The sequence below is a fragment of the Emys orbicularis genome, chromosome 4, assembly GCF_028017835.1.
Source record: "Emys orbicularis isolate rEmyOrb1 chromosome 4, rEmyOrb1.hap1, whole genome shotgun sequence".
NCBI classification, from domain to species: domain Eukaryota; kingdom Metazoa; phylum Chordata; order Testudines; family Emydidae; genus Emys; species Emys orbicularis.
Genome location: NC_088686.1, coordinates 134,205,020 through 134,221,356, shown reverse-complemented (window position 1 = coordinate 134,221,356; position 16,337 = coordinate 134,205,020). Strand labels below are relative to the sequence as shown.

Here is a 16,337-nt window from a genome sequence, read left to right as displayed (position 1 = left end):
GTTCCTTTTGGTATTTTTGGTATTTCTGTGAGCATACAGTGGATAAGGGGCAGAACAGAAAAGTGAATTCTTCAAAAGCACTCAGGAACTAGGGTGCACGGTTTGTTAGCCTGCAAGGTGAAGTAAGGGCTGGCATAGCCCAGAGGAGAGTACTTGAGTGGCTAACAGGCTGATTGTGTCAGGGAGCTGACACCCAATTAATCACAAGCAGGACTCCCTCATGCTGGAGGAAGCGGGGTAACAAGGTGACTCAGAGTCCTGGGTATCCCGAGAACCATCACAACATAGTCTTGTTTTGTCTTCTTTCCTACAGCAACTATGTCTGATCTGTTTGCCTACCCCAATTGGTCTGGGACAATTATGGCTGCTGCATATCCCGTATCATTGCTTCTACCAATATATTTGCATGTGGATCAACACCACTAATCTCCCTTTTCAGGCTTTCAATCTGCATTAGTATAAATTCTCCTCTTTGGAATAAAGCTCTTAGTTATCCGGCAAGTCTATGCTCGGTAATTTTTTTCTCAGTGTTGTTGTTATTTCCCTCCTTCCAGTGTTGAAGCATTCATTTCCTCCAGCCTCTCCAGGTTTTGCCAAAATCCAATACTGGATCACTTGTGGATTTCCACTGCGAGTCCATTTCACTCTTTTATTAACAATGATCTCTGGTTTTCTTGGGTTGTTTGGACAGTTACATGATATCATCCAGGGGTTGTCCGCCCCCACACAACACACCCTCACGGGTGAGGAGCCTCCAGTCCAGCTAAGCTCTTCTGAGGCCCCATTTACTACCCCCCTTACACCGTTCATAATAATTATCAATTTGCCTGTATTCTTCATATTTGGTTGGGTTGGCAGGTTATACCCCGCTGGGTGCCAAACCAGTATTTCTAAGCCTTGGGGGGTTATTATTAATGACTATTATTATTACTATTATTGCATAAGTGGTAACCTTACTGTCCTGCCAAATCCCTACTTAGGTAGCTACATTCTGCCTCCCTACAATTCTCTCTTGGGTTTCAAGATAACATGTTGCTGTTAACTTTGGGTCCTTAGATCTCATGTGGTGTTGCCATACACTGTTAAACCCAATTATGACTGCATTTCAGTGGTGGATGAATTGATCCCTGTATGTTGCTTGACTGCTAGCTTTTTACACATCAGTCTGTGACTAGGAAGTGAACTGAGACCCACCAACTCATTGTACATAGAAAGTCAAGCAGCTGTCAGATGATGAAGATGGTCAACCTGAGCTGTATTTAAACTAATGATCTAGTGTATGATTCTGCAATATGATCAGTGCCGGCAAACCATTGCATACAACATTGACTTCAGTGGGCACCATGTGGGCACAAGGGTCCATCCGCATAAATCTGATTGCAGGATCAAGGCTGTAGAGATGAATGGCTATGTAGCCTGTGAACAAGTACGGTGTCATCCAGTCTCATACATTCTGTCATATTTTAAAGCGTAGGGATGTAAATCACTTAACTATATAATAAAGAAATGAAGGGGCCATCTCTCCTACCTTATCTATCTTTATGTGTATGTGCACAAGACAGCAGAGCTGATGTTGTGAAGAACAGGAATGATCTACTAAAATAACATGTGCTCTTGTAATGTGTGATATAACTCCCATTTGGGCTGAATAATTTCCACAAGTTAAGGACAAAAATGGAGAATACTGCCAGGATATTGATGCACAACCTAAGTGTTGCTGTGAGCATTGTTGTGAATTAACGAACAGATCCCACCAAGATGTAAATTACAAGTTAATCCAAAAAAGAATCTATCAGAAAACAGGCCAATGACATTAGAAGATGTGATGCTTGTGGTCAAACAGTTAAAAATGATAAAACACCTACTTTTGAGAATATTTCATCAGACTGCTAAAGAATGGCAGCTCGGATTTAGTTCACTAGCTTTATAGAGTTGTCTTAAAATTTGGGAAAGCAGTCACATTCCAAAAGATTGGAAAAGGGGATGAAGCATCCCATATTTAAATAAAGAAGAGTGATCATCTTGCTCAAACTATAAAGGCATAATGCTGCTTGTCAGTCCCAGGGAAGGTGTTAATGATCAGACTACTCAACCAACTGAAATACTGCTTCAATCCCAAAATGAGAGACAACCTGTATAACCAATATGGTGTCTTCACAGGTCAATCTACAATCCATGCTATGTATGCTCTGCTGAATGTTATTGAAAAACAACTAGAAAGACAAAAGGAAGTTAACTTTGTGTTTATAGACTTTGCAGCCGCTTTTGACTACATCAGTCAGCACTGTAGATAATGCTACATCAGTATGGGGTGCCTGAGGATTTAGTGTGTCAAACTGCACCACAGTGCATTTAGCTGTGTGAGGGTCAACAATTGTATTACAGACTGGTTTTCAGTAGAATCAGGAGGACGCCAGGGATGCATTCTTTCAATTATATTATTTAATGTTCTAATAGTCTATCTGATGACAAAGCTGACTGAGGCCAAATTAGGTTTGAAATTTAAAGATTAATCTTTAAAGCATTGGTTCTCAGCCAGGGGTATGCATACCCCTGGGGCTACGCAGAGGTCTTCCAGAGGGTACATCAACTCATCTAGTTGCCTAGTTTTACAACAGGCTACATAAAAAGCGCTAGTGAAGGCAACACAAACTAAAATTTCATACAAACAATGACTTGTTTATACTACTCTGTATACTTTATACACTGAAATGTAAGTACAATATTTTTATTCCAATTGATTTATTTTATAATTATATAGTAAAAATGAAAAAGTAAGCCATTTTTCAGTACTAGTGGCTGTGACACTTGTATTTTTTATGTCTGAGTTTGTAAGCAAGAAGTTTTTAAGTGAGGTGAAACTGGGGGTACACAAGACAAATCCGACTCCTGAAAGGGGTACAGTAGTCTGTCTAGAGGGAGCAGCATGGGGGAGCTTAAGAGAAGGGGAATTTTGAAGGAACAGTATGGGGACAGTATAGGGAAGGCGCAGTAAAGACAGGGTAGCATCGGGGCAATGTGGGGAAGTTTATCCCAGAGAAACGCTGCCCCTTCTCTCCACGCACTCTGAGAGTCACTTTCCGCAAGGAAAAGCGAATCGCTGAGAGATGATCGCGTTTGACCCTCGCGAGGCACCATAGGCGTCTGGGACGGGAGAAAAACCACAAATCCCGGCTTGCAATGCGCCCGTGATCGTTGAGATAGCAGTAGAGCACTGCAGGCTCTACTACGGGTGCCGAGGGAGGGTCAAGCCAAAGCACTCAGAAGGCGGGAAGCAGTCGCGTAGCGATTGTCTCACTTCCTGCTAACGGCGCCTGGGCCCCGGAGCAACATGCCCAAGTGAGTGAGCCTGGGCCGGGGCCCCCGCGGGACGGTGGGGAGGCGGCTGGGGACCCCCCTCCCGCTCAGTCACCCCCCGGGCCTTCAGAGTCTGCTGCTGCCCCGATTCCGGGAGCTGCGGGGGCCTCCTGGGGGAACAGGGAGGTGACGGCCGGGCCCGGAGCGGCGAGAGACGGAGGGGCTGTGGCGGTTGAGGGGGGCATTGGCTTAGTGATGGGGGGCGGATGGGGGGGTCTCTGGGGTAGGGGGCAGTGAGGGAGGGGGGTGGTTGAGGCGGAAGGGCGAGGGGGGGTAGAACTGTACAAAGCAAACTAGTTACAGCCCCAGTCCTGAAAAAGGAGGCCTGCGACACCAGTGGAATTCTGCATGCTGGAAGGGCATAACGAGTGGGGTCCCGCAGGGTTCAGGTCTGGGTCCGGATCTGTTCAATATCTTCATCAGTGATGTAGATAATGGCATAGAGAGTACATGTATAAAGTTTGTGGATGATACCAAGCTGGGAGGGGTTACCAGTGCTTTGGTGGTTAGGATTAAAATTCAAAATGATCTGGACAAACTGGAGAAATGGTCTGACGTAAATAGGATGAAATTCAATAAGGACAAATGCAAAGTACTTCACTTAGGAAGGAACACTCAGTTAGACACATACAAAATGGGAAATGACTGCCTAGGAAGGAGTACTGTGGAAAGGGATCTGGGGGTCATAGTGGACCATAAGCTAAATATGAGTCAACAGAGTAACCCTGTTGCAAAAAAAGTGAATGTCATTTTGGGATGTATTAGCAGGAGTGTTGTAAGCAAGTCACGAGAAGTGATTTTTTTCTCTCTACTCTGTGCTGATTAGGCCTCAGCTGGAGTATTGTGTCCAATTCTGGGTGCCACATTTCAGGAAAGATGTGGACAAATTGGAGAAAGTCCAGAGAAGAGCAACAAAAATGATTAAAGGTCTAGAAAACATGATATATGAGGGAAGATTAAAAAAATTGGGTTTATTTATTCTGGAAAAGAGAAGACGGAGAGTGGACATAACCGTTTTCAAGTACATAAAAGGTTGTTACAAGGAGGACAAGAAGCAATCGTCTTAAATTGTAGCAAGGGAGGTTTAGGCTGGACATTAGGAAAAACTTCCTAACTCTCCGGTTGGTTAAGCACTGGAACAAATTGCCCAGGGAAGTTGTGGAATCTCCATCATTGGAGATTTGTAAGAGCAGTTTAGACACCTGTCAGGAATGGTCTAGATAATACTTAGTCCTGCCATGAGTGCAGGGGACTGGACTAGGTGACCTCTTGAGGTCCCTTCAAGTCCTATGATTCTATGAGCAGAAGGGTCTGCCCATACAGGTCTCCTTGTGGGATGGGGCCCCAATGAATTTTTTAGATTTGAGACAGAAAAATATTGGGGTTAAGCGAAGATAAAACTAAAAGGTTAATTTTTTTTCCCTGTCAAAGTAAATGACTATTGATTGACTTGTAGAAATAACAGGTTCTAACTGAAAATGTATATTTTTAATCTTGTACAGATCTTAAGTATTGGACATAAGTAATAATTCCCCCAGCTTCTAAAACAGTTTTTTTTTTTTCTTTTCTCCAGGTTTTATTGTGACTATTGTGACACATACCTCACCCATGACTCTGTAAGTACCAAACTCTTTGTATTCATACTTTTCGAGTATCCAGTTAGAGATCAGTTTTTCCTTTGAAAAGATAGTACTGGGTACATTGCTACATAAATATATATTTACTTTAGGGATAATATATCTGAGAGATTTTCTTAAACATAACATTGTAGCTTGGAGAGGAGAGGCACCATTATACTTGAGACTGAATGGTACAGTTTTAGCAGGTTTGATTATTTAAAAGGAAGAATACCTGTGAAAAGGAGAGGGGGCTGGCCCAATGTGATGTGGTGTGGCAAAATTGATTTGGGGAAAGCTATTACCCTGTCAAATGTCTGTCAGCATTCATCCAACAGTAACATAAAAAATAAGTTTGAACATTTATCGTTCCCTCTCAGAAACAATAGATTTACTCTAAATTCTATTTTGGAACTGAACGATAAGTCAAACATCTTGCCTTCTATTAAAATGAAGATACCAGGCTTGAAAAGAACATTTCCTTACCAAAATGAAACCCCCTCAAAATATTAAATTTTAAGTTTTATGTAAGATCTGTTTCTCCATATAAGCTGTACCTCTCATATGATGATTCATGGGTCCTTATAGATTTGCTAGTGTCATGCAAGTTAATATATCCAGTTGGTGTCACAATGAGCATATTGGGGACGACTACATTGTTCACATCATAGGAAACAAACTTATAAAAAATGAAACTAGATGTAGAGATCTGTAGCTTCCAAACACAGATATTGGACTGTATCGGTCATCTGACTGTATATGCCAGTGGTTCTCAACCAGGGGTACGCAGAGGTCTTCCCTGGGTACATCAACTCTTCCAGATATTTGTCTCATTTAACAATAAAAGCACTAGTGAAGTCAGTACAAACTAAAATTAAATGCAGACAATGACTTGTTTATGCTGCTTTATATACTATACCGGGGTGGCCAAACTTAATGACCCTCCGAGCCACATATGACAATCTTCAGAAGTTGGAGAGCCAGGGCGCACCTGCTGGGGCTTGGGGCTTCAGTCATACTCCTGCTGAAGCTTCGAGCCCAGATAGTGTGCTGTGACACTTTTGTATTTTTATGTCTGATTTTTGTAAGCAAGTGATGTTTAAGTGAGGTGAAACTTGTGGGTACACAAGACAAATCAGACTCCTGAAAGGGGTACAGTAGTCCAGAAAGGCTGAGAACCACTGTTGTATGCCACTCAACCTATGTGTGTGTTTCTTGACTGCTAGTTGTGGTGGTTTTATATAAACTTGAAATAGATCTTTGGCTCACCTGTGCTTAGTGCATGGACAACCGCATCTCTTCATTTTGCAGCCATCTGTGAGAAAGACCCACTGCAGTGGTCGGAAACACAAAGAGAATGTGAAAGATTACTATCAGAAATGGATGGAAGAACAAGCTCAGAGCCTGATTGATAAAACAAGTAAGAAAAATCACCTCATGATCTAGATAATTTCACTTAAAAGGTTCCCTCCTACCTCTGTCCTGTTGCATTGGATAGATGTAAATTATAATACTGAAGGTCCTGACTTGTGGGTCTGAACAGGAAAGTAATATAGAACCTTGTTATGTAGCTACTCTGTGGATGGAACTTCTCTTAAAATTGATGGGGTTTCACATGAGGGGTGCCTGCATTAGTAGGCCGTTAGTTTAAGGGTCATCTTCAGCTCAGGTTTTTACGCATAACTCTCCACCTACTTCATTGGAGATTTTTTTTGAAAGCTAATGGCATATTATCCTAAATTACCAAGTCCCAAGCCCTTATTGTGAAACAGCTTCCTATATCAGCAACTTCTAATAGTCCTTTTGCCACAGATCTGAAGGACATCTTTTGAGCTCCCTCCTATTGTGGGAGAGCCAAGACACTGTTCCCTTTCTTTAGGGCTTGGTCTATGCTATCAACTTAATCCACACCCCTGAGCGACATAGTTACATTGACCTAACCCTGGTGTAGACAGTGCTATGTTGTTGGGAGGGCTTCTCCCATCAACATAGCTACTGCTTCTCAAGGAGGTGGAGTACCTATGCTGACCGAAGAAGCTCTCCCATCAGTGTAGGTAGCGTTTTCACTAATCACTACCGCGGTGCAGCTGTGCCACTGCAGAACTGTAAGCCCTGGTCTACACTACGAGTTTAGGTTGAATTTAGCAGCGTTAGATCGATTTAACCCTGCACCCATCCACACGACGAAGCCATTTTTGTCGACTTAAAGGGCTCTTAAAATCGATTTCTGTACTCCTCCCCGACGAGGGGATTAGCACTGAAATAGACATCGCCGGGTCAAATTTGGGGTAGTGTGGACGCAATTCGATGGTATTGGCCTTCAGGAGCTATCCCAAAGTGCTCCATTGTGACCACTCTGGACAGCACTTTGAACTCAGATGCACTAGCCAGGTACACAGGAAAAGCCCCAGGAACTTTTGAATTTCATTTCCTGTTTGGCCAGTGTGGCAAACTCAGCAGCACAGGTGACCATGTAGTCCCCCAGAATGTTTCTACGCTCCCCCTACCATCTCCGTCCCTGAGGTTATCGCAGATTAGAAGGTGAAAAAAACACACTCGCGATGACATGTTTTCCGAGCTCAGGCAGTCCTCCTGCACTGATAGGGCACAGCGTAATGTATGGAGGCATTCAGCGGCAGAGGCCAGGAAAGAATTGCTGTGTTTGCTTAATGGCAAAAGTGTCATGCCTCGCTAGCGATCCTGCCCGAGCCAGGTCACTGTGTCACATGCACTCCGCGCTGTGTCAGCCTTAGGCGGGGGCATGACTGTTTTGTGAGCAGGAAGGCCATAGATCTAGACATTGCATTAGGTAGCTTCTGTAGCTAGAGAAAACATTCCTGTGCATTCGGCAAAGTCTGTGGCAAAATAATAGAAGCCCCGTAGTGTAGTGGTTTCACGTTCACCTAACACGCAAAAGCCCCTTAGTGTAGTGGTGATCACGTTCACCTAACACGCGAAACGTCCCCAGTTCGAAAAAGGCAGAAACAGGTCACTATTCCTTTTTCTGACTCCCCTCCTGCATTTTTAGTCTTAGAACAGACCGCGCTGTGAAATTTTACTTGGAATTATATCAATTATGAGTTAAATAATATGGAAGCTCTCTCTAAGTTATAGTCCTGAGTTCCTTACCCTTTCAGCTGCTCTGATAAATTAATATTTTTGTTAGGGGCGGGGGGAAATTTTCATTAAGCCTTTTATAGGGACTAAATGCTATCTAGGACTCTGAAATAATCTTAATGTAGCCCATAGAGTGCAATCCTTCATTCTAGATTTGTCATTCCACAAGTTGAACTGCTCCTTACTACTGTCCAGGCTTCATGAACCATGGGAGCAAGGGGCAGGCTGGGGTAGGTGCGACCGTGTGGTAATGCTGGCTGGGAGAGCAGCCTGAGGCAGAAGCCTCCAGCTCGCATAATATTCCAGGCAGGACTGAATCTCCATGAGACGAAACTTAAAGAAGAGAATGACCTGGAGTCCCTCCCATTTGGTGCTCTAAGAGAAGGATAGCCATGTCTGTCCAGGCACCCTTGATCGACCTCACTGAGGTCTGCCAGCTGAGCGGGGCTGAGCGGGACCCCGGCTGGCAGGAGCCGGTGGATGGCGCCCCAGACCGGCAGCGGGCTGAGCTGCTCAGCCCGCTGTTGGTCTGGGGCTACGTCCGTCAACCCTGCTCAGCCCGCTGCCTGCTTGGGGTTCCAATCATCCAGGCAGGCAGTGGGCTGAGAGGGTCCAGTGGATGGGACCCTGGAAAAAAGGCGCGAAACGATTGTCTACTGTTGCTTTCATGGAAGGAGGGAGGGAGGGGGGCCTGATGACATGTACTCAAAACCACCCGCAACAAAGTTTTTTGCCCCGTCAGGCATTGGGAGCTTAACCCAGAATTCCAGTGGGCAGCGGAGACTGCGGGAACTGTGGGATAGCTACCCACAGTGCACTGCTCTGTAAGTCGATGCTAGCCGCGGTAGTAAGGATGCACTCCGCCAACTTAATGCGCTTAGTGTGGACAGACGCAATAGACTGTATAAAATCGAATTCCAAAAAATCGATTTCTATAAAATCGACCTAATTTCGTAGTGTAGACATACCCTAAGAGTGCACAAGCCCTAGGATAGAAGGGATTTATTTGGTTCATCTTTCATATGGATTTGATTGTTCCTCGTGATTGTTGCCTTTCTAAGGATTTAATCCTGCAAGTTGCCTAGCACCCTCTACTCCCATTAATTTCAACAGGAGTGGTTAGCTTGCGCTCTTAAATATGAGGGTTTATATTCCTGTGTTTTGTCCTATCTAATGTAACTGTAAAAGTTACTTATGTAACTGTCGAATCTGGCTTTTGAAACATACTGGTCTCTTGGCCTCATTTATATATTGAATGGCAATGAGTTCCACGGGCTAATTATATATTGAGATTAAAAAAAAGTGTTTCCTTTTATTACTTTTAAATATGTTGCCATTGATGGTCCCTTTTGTTTTTGTATTTTGGGAGTAAATAAAAGTGCTAAATTTCACTCCTCAATACCATTAATAATTTTGCTATCTCTGTTATGTTCCTCTCGTTTGTCTCCTCTCTAAACAATCTGTCTCTTCAGTCTTCTCTCATATGGAAGTCTATCTATGCCTTTCATTGCCTATTTCTGAACAATCTCTTTCAGCCATATCCATTTTGAGATAAGGTCACTAGAACTGAACACAGTATTCCAAGTGGGTGTTTATAATTGATTTTAAGAGGCATAATACTGTCAGTATTTTCTGTTCCATTCTTTATATCCGTTGTAAACCTTTGTCTGATATTTTTGACCATCGCTGTACATTGGGCAGAGGTGTTCATGTAGTTATCTGCAGTGATGCCTGTGTCTTTTCCCTGAGCATTTGAAGTTAATTTGGAATCCAACAGTGTGTATGAGTAGTTGATGTTTTCTTTCCTGTTAATTACTTTGCATTTGTCAGCATGGATTTTCATGTGCTATCCCACTTCTCATTCAGTTAACTATGTGAAGTTCCTCAGTCTGCTCTAGTTTTCGTTAACTTAGATAATTGGTATTTATAAAACTTTTTAGGAAGGCAAAAGGCATACAGTGTGTACTTCCGCCTCACTAGAAGCAGTATTCAGGCTGGGACATGTTGAAGAGTCCAGCCAGTACTGCAGCTTTCAGGAGGCTCTGACCACGCGTGATTTCAGCATGATGTAAATAATTATATTTTGGGAAAGAGTCAAGGCGGGGAGAAACTCATATTGTCAAAATGCTATAGTAGTTCTGTTGACAAATTAATGACTGTCTCCCCTTATTCCTAATGTAGCGGCTGCATTTCAACAAGGCAAAATTCCACCTACTCCTTTTTCTGCTCCACCTCCTGCGGGAGCCATGATCCCCCCTCCTCCCAATATGCGTAAGTTTGAATATTGAGTTCTTACGTTGTGAGTAGCATGCCAGCAGTATACCTATTTGTTGGCTACTGCTCGCTTTCTTCTTCAATAGGACTTTGCTGGAATTGTCCTCTGATTTAAAATATTACGAAGTAATTTGTGAACTCAGAATGTTCCCTGAGCTTGATAATGAAAATGTAAAGCAGTTCTTTGTGAGTCCTCCAATAGCTTTGAATAATCTTGAGGTTTTTTAGCGATTTAATTCTAACATTTTGCATAGTGGTGTTAAATGCAATAGGCTGTAAAATAACTGTTCCTTCATTTGCTTGCTAGCTTTTTTACTGTATCTCTAATGAAGCCACTCACACCACTCATATTCTTGAAGTAGAAGAGAAACTATTTAATATGCTCTGCATTCCATTTGGGAAATGGCTCCTTATTAGCTAAAGATCTTATCCCTGTTGCAGGACAGATTGGTCATTTTTATTAGATGTGCAGCAGCAGGCGCTTGACTAATTTCTTGGCTGCTGAAAAGTGTACTAAAATTGAAAAGGGATGTTCGTATACTATCATAAGAGACTGTACAAGACACAAACTGAAGATCTTTAGCCGTTTACAAGTGTTTATTAACTAGGATTCCACATCACTTTCGCATCTGCTAGCATGACACACACATTGATTTAGATGTGTGTGTAATCAGTTTTTATACATGTTCTTTCAGCTGGTCCTCCACGACCAGGTATGATGCCAGCTCCCCATATGGGTGGACCTCCAATGATGCCAATGATGGGCCCACCTCCTCCAGGAATGATGCCAGTTGGTCCTGGTAAGTCTCAGCCTGCAGAAACACGTAATTTCTAGTTTATTTATTTTTTTATAATTGAGTACTGCTCGTTTAGATTAGCAAGGTGATTGAGATGTTTCCAGTTGTTTGTTAATATCTTGATTCACAGCAAAGTGAATGTCTGTAAATGATAGTCAATGGAAAATATTCTCTCTAAGCAGTTGGAGTACCTGGGTGTTAAATTTATTGACACACACTAGCTTGTGGCCACTTAACTTCAGGATGAAATCTAATCAGCTCTTGTATGCTAAGCAGTTGAGCTAGGTCAGTAGTTGGATGGGGAAATGGCCAAAGTCTTCAGGTTGTGGTAGTGTTTCAGTAGGTGATCCTTTGCACTCAGTCCGTACTGATCCACTGGCCTCTGCGTGGTGGTAGAGATGAGTGGTAAAACTGATGTCCTTAGCTTTTGGTTATTAAAGTGGCATTAGTGACAAGAGTATCTGATAATCCTTGTGTTGAGGTCAAGTTTTGACTGATAATTTCATTAGCTCCATAATTTTCCCCTGCAGTAAAAATTGGATACAGTTTGCCTGGTACCCCATATCCTTTTCGTTCCAGATCTTTAAACTATTTTAAACAGTATTGTTAATAGGGCTGTCAAAACAATTAAAAACATTAATCACCAGATTAAAAAAAATAGTCGTGATTAATTGCAGTTTCAATCACACTGTTAAACAATAATAGAATACAATTTAAATTTATAATATTTAAATATTTTTCTATATTTTCAAATATATTGAATTCAATTACAACACATACAAAGTGTAGAGTTCTTACTTTACATTATTATTGTTATTACAAATATTTGCAGTGTAAAAAAATAAACAAAGTAGTGCAATTTACAAGTCAAAGCATGAAGGTGCATACAAACGTTTAACATAGCTGGCACCTAAATACCTTGTAATGCTGGCTACAACAGTGCCATGTGAACGCCTGTTCTCACTTTCAGGTGACGTAAATAAGTAGCTGCAGCATTATCTCCCATAAATGTAAACAAACTCGTTTGTCCTTAGCATTTAGCTGAAGAAGAATTAGGAATGAATGGACTTGTAGGCTCTAAAGTTCATGGGTTTTGTCTTTGAGTGCAATTAATGTCAAAAAATTTGACATTTGTAAGTTGCACTTCCATGATAAAGAGATTGCACTACAATACTTGTATTTTTTTAATGCACCTCATACTATTTTTTCTTTAGTGCAAATATTTGTAATAAAAATAACAATATAAAGTGAGCACTGTACACTTTAATGTTCACTGTACACTGAAATCAGTGTATTTGAAAATGTAGAAAACATCCAAAAATATTTATAACTAATTTAAATTTGTATTCTATTACTGCTTACCAGTGTGATTAAAACTGCAATTAATCACGATTAATTTTTTTACTTGAGTTACTTTGTTTTGAGTTAATCACTTGAGTTAACTGCAATTAATTGACAGCCCTAATTGTGAACTTAATATAATAAATTTGTGTAGTGTTAAATTGCATGCACTGTTAAGTAGTGTCTGCACCAGGGGGGTAGATATATTTTAGTGATAAGTGGAGATTGCAGTGTATTATGTGAAGTTTTGTAGAATTTGAAATCTTTTGGGGTGTTGCCAAGGAATGTAATCCCAGAAATATTAAGAGTTATCAAAGAAATTGGTAAAGGAAAAATCAAAAGGGTATTATGTTCCATCTCTGTACTGACAATATTGGCACAGGAAGGCTTGTTGTCATACAGCATGTCTGGGTTCACTGAGTATTTCTACAGTAGGATCCAAGGAATAAAACTACACATCAGCAGTGGTGCAGTGTCCTTTGTGATGCTCTTGTCAGTAGTAGAGAAGCAGCGCTCAATAAGGGGCATAAAGAGTGGACTTTACATCTCAGACTAACCTGCAGCAATGCTTGTCCTTGTGAGAGGTGTAAATGGCAAATCTTCTGAGAACACTTGAATAATTGATTCAACATGATCTAGTGCAGGGGTGGGCAAACTTTTTGGGCTGAGGACCACATCTGGGTGGGGAAATTGTATGCAGGGGCGGGGCAGGGGGTTGGGGTGCGGGAGGGAGTGCGGGGTGCAGTGTGCAGGAAGGGACTCTGGGCAAGGGATTGGGGTGCAGGAGGGGTGCAGAGTGCAGGAGGGGGCTCAGGGCAGGGGTGCCGGGGGGTGCAGAGTGCAGGAGGGGGCTCAGGGCAGGGGTGCAGGAGGGGTGCAGACTGCGGGAGGGGGCTCAGAGCAGGGGGTTGGGGTGCAGGAGGGGTGTGGGGTTTACAAGGGGGCTCGGCAGGGTGTTGGGGTGCACGGTGCAGGCAGGGGCTTAGGGCAGGGAGTTGGGAGGTGGGGTGCAGGAGGGGTTTGGGCTCCGGGGTGGCAGTGGCATGCAGCTGGGCCAGGGCAGGCTCCCTGCATGCCTGCCCTGTCCCCGTCCCCACGCCGCTCCAGGAAGGGGGAGGGTGTCAGAGGGCTCCACGTGCGCTGCCCTTGCCGCGCCTCCAGGTACCTGGTCCTGCTAGTGAAGGCAGGGGGCTGGACTCGATAACCTTTCAAGGTCCCTTCCAGTTCTATGAGATAGGTATATCTCCATATATTACCTCCCCTGAAGCTCCCATTGGCCGTGGTTCCCCGTTCCCGGCCAGTGGGAGCTGCGGGGGGCAGTGCCTGGAGGCAAGGGTCCGGGGGCCACAGGGACGTTGGGCCGGGTGCTGCTGAGAGCAGCGCGGGGCCACGGGGGGCAATCCCGCAGGCCGGATCCAAAGCCTTGAGGGGCCGGATCCGGCCTGCGGGCCATAGTTTGCCCACCCCGATCTAGTGTTTGTAATGATTCAAGCTTTCCTTTCTGATAATGCTGTCATGCAAAGAGACGAGAAGTAAGTTATTCGGCCATTCTATAGCACATTCCATCAGAGGATCTCAAAGCACTTTCTAAATGTTAATTTCCTGACCTTTCTGTGAAGTAATTAAGTGATAGTTTATCCACCTATAAGATAATGATTATGTCAAAATTAGAAACATAACCCTAGAGTCCTGGCTCCTAGTCCTATAATCACTAGACACTCTCTCAGGAAGACTTATTCCCTGTATCCAGAAGACTTGCAGATCAATCGTTTTATTCTTTCTAAACTTAGAATATAGATATTTCTCAGCAGAGTGACTAAGTTCAGCCTCTTTCAAACTGTTTTGTACTGATGCCTAATCGGCCTATTCTGGTGCTTTCTATTTTTCTGCCGTGTTGTAGCTCCAGGGATGAGGCCGCCCATGGGAGGACACATGCCAATGATGCCAGGCCCTCCAATGATGAGACCTCCCTCCAGGCCCATGATGGTGCCAACGAGGCCAGGGATGACCCGTCCAGAAAGATAGAGATAGAAGTGGAGCTACACTTTCCTTTGTTTCTGTTTTATGTTCTTCACCAGAACATCATGGTGCTGCATCTCCAGGATTTTATATCAAAACAGTGTGATGACAAGACCTGCTGCCCCTTCAAACTGCAGAAGGTCTGATCTAGGGAGCACTGGGCTGATGCATTGTAACTGTTTTTTGCACCATTTGCTTTTGAAATGTAACAATAAAATGTTGATGCTGGTTTAGATACAGAGAGTTGGATGTGCTTTCCTATGTGTGTGTTTTGCAGTCTCCAGTAGAATGAGAAACCTGATATGTAGATCCCCCACTAACCCCGTTTCATCTACAGCCTTGTGCTACATTTGTCTTTTGTGCTTTCTTCTCTGAGATTTCCATTGCAACATCCCTCTATCCCTTTTTGATAGTTTTTCCCCCCCCCTGTTTTGATACACTGTGGTGTGTTCCCTGCAGTATGAAACACTTTTATAAAACTATAAATGCAGGCTTATTTTTAATAAAAATACAATGTCTGAAAGGACTGCAGTGGATCCCTGCAACATTCAATGAAACCCTATGCTGCTGCCAAATATGATGTATTTCATAATGTGCTGGCCCTTCCTCAGAGAAACTATAGCAATTGGCGCTATAGCCCCAGGGAAACATTGCTCTAGTGTTATTTATTGCAGTAAAGTAGCTCTCGTGTGTAGAGGAATACTTGCCTTTACATGTGCTGTACCTATAATGTAAATAGACAGTATTTAAGTCATCAGCGCTGTCAGACTAGCAATTGGTATCAGCTCTAGTTTCACTTTTCAAATTTAAAAAAAAGTTCTGTTGCACCAGGCCCAAGGCCACTTAGCTGTAATAATGGGGTCTTGTTTTTGGAAGTGCCATGCTTTATTGGAGTTCCACATCTGCATTGCACTAAGGCAATTTCACACCACATACAAGCAGAGTAGCTCTGTATATTTTTGTCTCTAATATTGGGTAGAAAATTATTTCTATGTTCAGAGTCTCCTGGATTGTACTTGCTGTGTCTAATGTGGTGGTGGTGGGAGTTATTTACATTCTACAAAAAGTATTTGGTCAGCCAAGTTACTTATCTGAAACACTGTGGTGGTGGTGGTTTGTTGCTTAAGGGGCAAGGCAGTATAAGGGCTTGTAGGATGCTATAGTCATAGCCATAGTCCTTTGCTCAAACAGGTACAAGCTTAGTGGCTATCCCTGTTGGGTGTGTTGTGTAGCTGAGAAAAGGAGTCAGTTTTTAAACACTGAGCTTTTTGTTCCAAGAGTAGGGTTGAAACATTGAAATTCTGAGAATCAAAGCTATCTAAAAATCACTCTTGGGGTGTTTTGAGAAACACAAGGTCCTTAGCACTGAATTTGCTCATGAAGTATCTGCAGGGCTTTGTGGGGTGTTAAGTATTATCGGTGTTCAATTGTTAATCATTCTATAGCACTTCTTATCCTGAAGGATCTATCTTAGGCAAAGTATGCAGCTGTTTCTTAAGTTTAAGGCCAGAAGGCACCATTAGTTCATAGTCTGACCTGTATGTCACAGGCCATTACTTTGCACCCAGTTTTGAACCCAATAACTTGTGTTCTTTATTTGGCTAAAGCGGATTTTTCTTAAAGATATCCAGTCTTGATTTGATGACCCCAAGAAATGGAGGATCTACCACTTGCCTTGGTAGGTTGTTCAACGATTAATCACCATTACAGTTTAAAAAAATTGTGCCTAATTTCTAATTTGAATTTGTCTGGCTTCAGCTTCCAGACAGTGGTTCTTGTTATGTCTTTCTCCATTAGATTAAAGAGCCCTTTAGTA

The 16,337-nt window shown here is 42.8% G+C and overlaps 1 protein-coding gene across 1 annotated transcript; it reads left to right on the top strand.

Moving 5' to 3' along the window:
* Positions 1–3,240: 3,240 nt before the first annotated feature.
* Positions 3,241–14,756, top strand: SNRPC (small nuclear ribonucleoprotein polypeptide C). The gene is made up of 6 exons (XM_065403652.1): positions 3,241–3,339; positions 4,931–4,973; positions 6,285–6,393; positions 10,272–10,361; positions 11,060–11,164; positions 14,403–14,756. The coding sequence occupies exons 1-6, from the start codon at positions 3,332–3,334 to the stop codon at positions 14,525–14,527; spliced, it is 480 nt and encodes a 159-aa protein (XP_065259724.1). The 5' UTR covers positions 3,241–3,331; the 3' UTR covers positions 14,528–14,756.
* Positions 14,757–16,337: the final 1,581 nt, after the last annotated feature.

Excerpts from the sequence above, each read along its gene's own strand:
- SNRPC (XM_065403652.1), top strand. Across the intron at positions 10,362-11,059 it reads CCCCCCTCCTCCCAATATGC|CTGGTCCTCCACGACCAGGT; the intron begins GTAAGTTTGAAT and ends ATGTTCTTTCAG. Across the intron at positions 11,165-14,402 it reads AATGATGCCAGTTGGTCCTG|CTCCAGGGATGAGGCCGCCC; the intron begins GTAAGTCTCAGC and ends GCCGTGTTGTAG.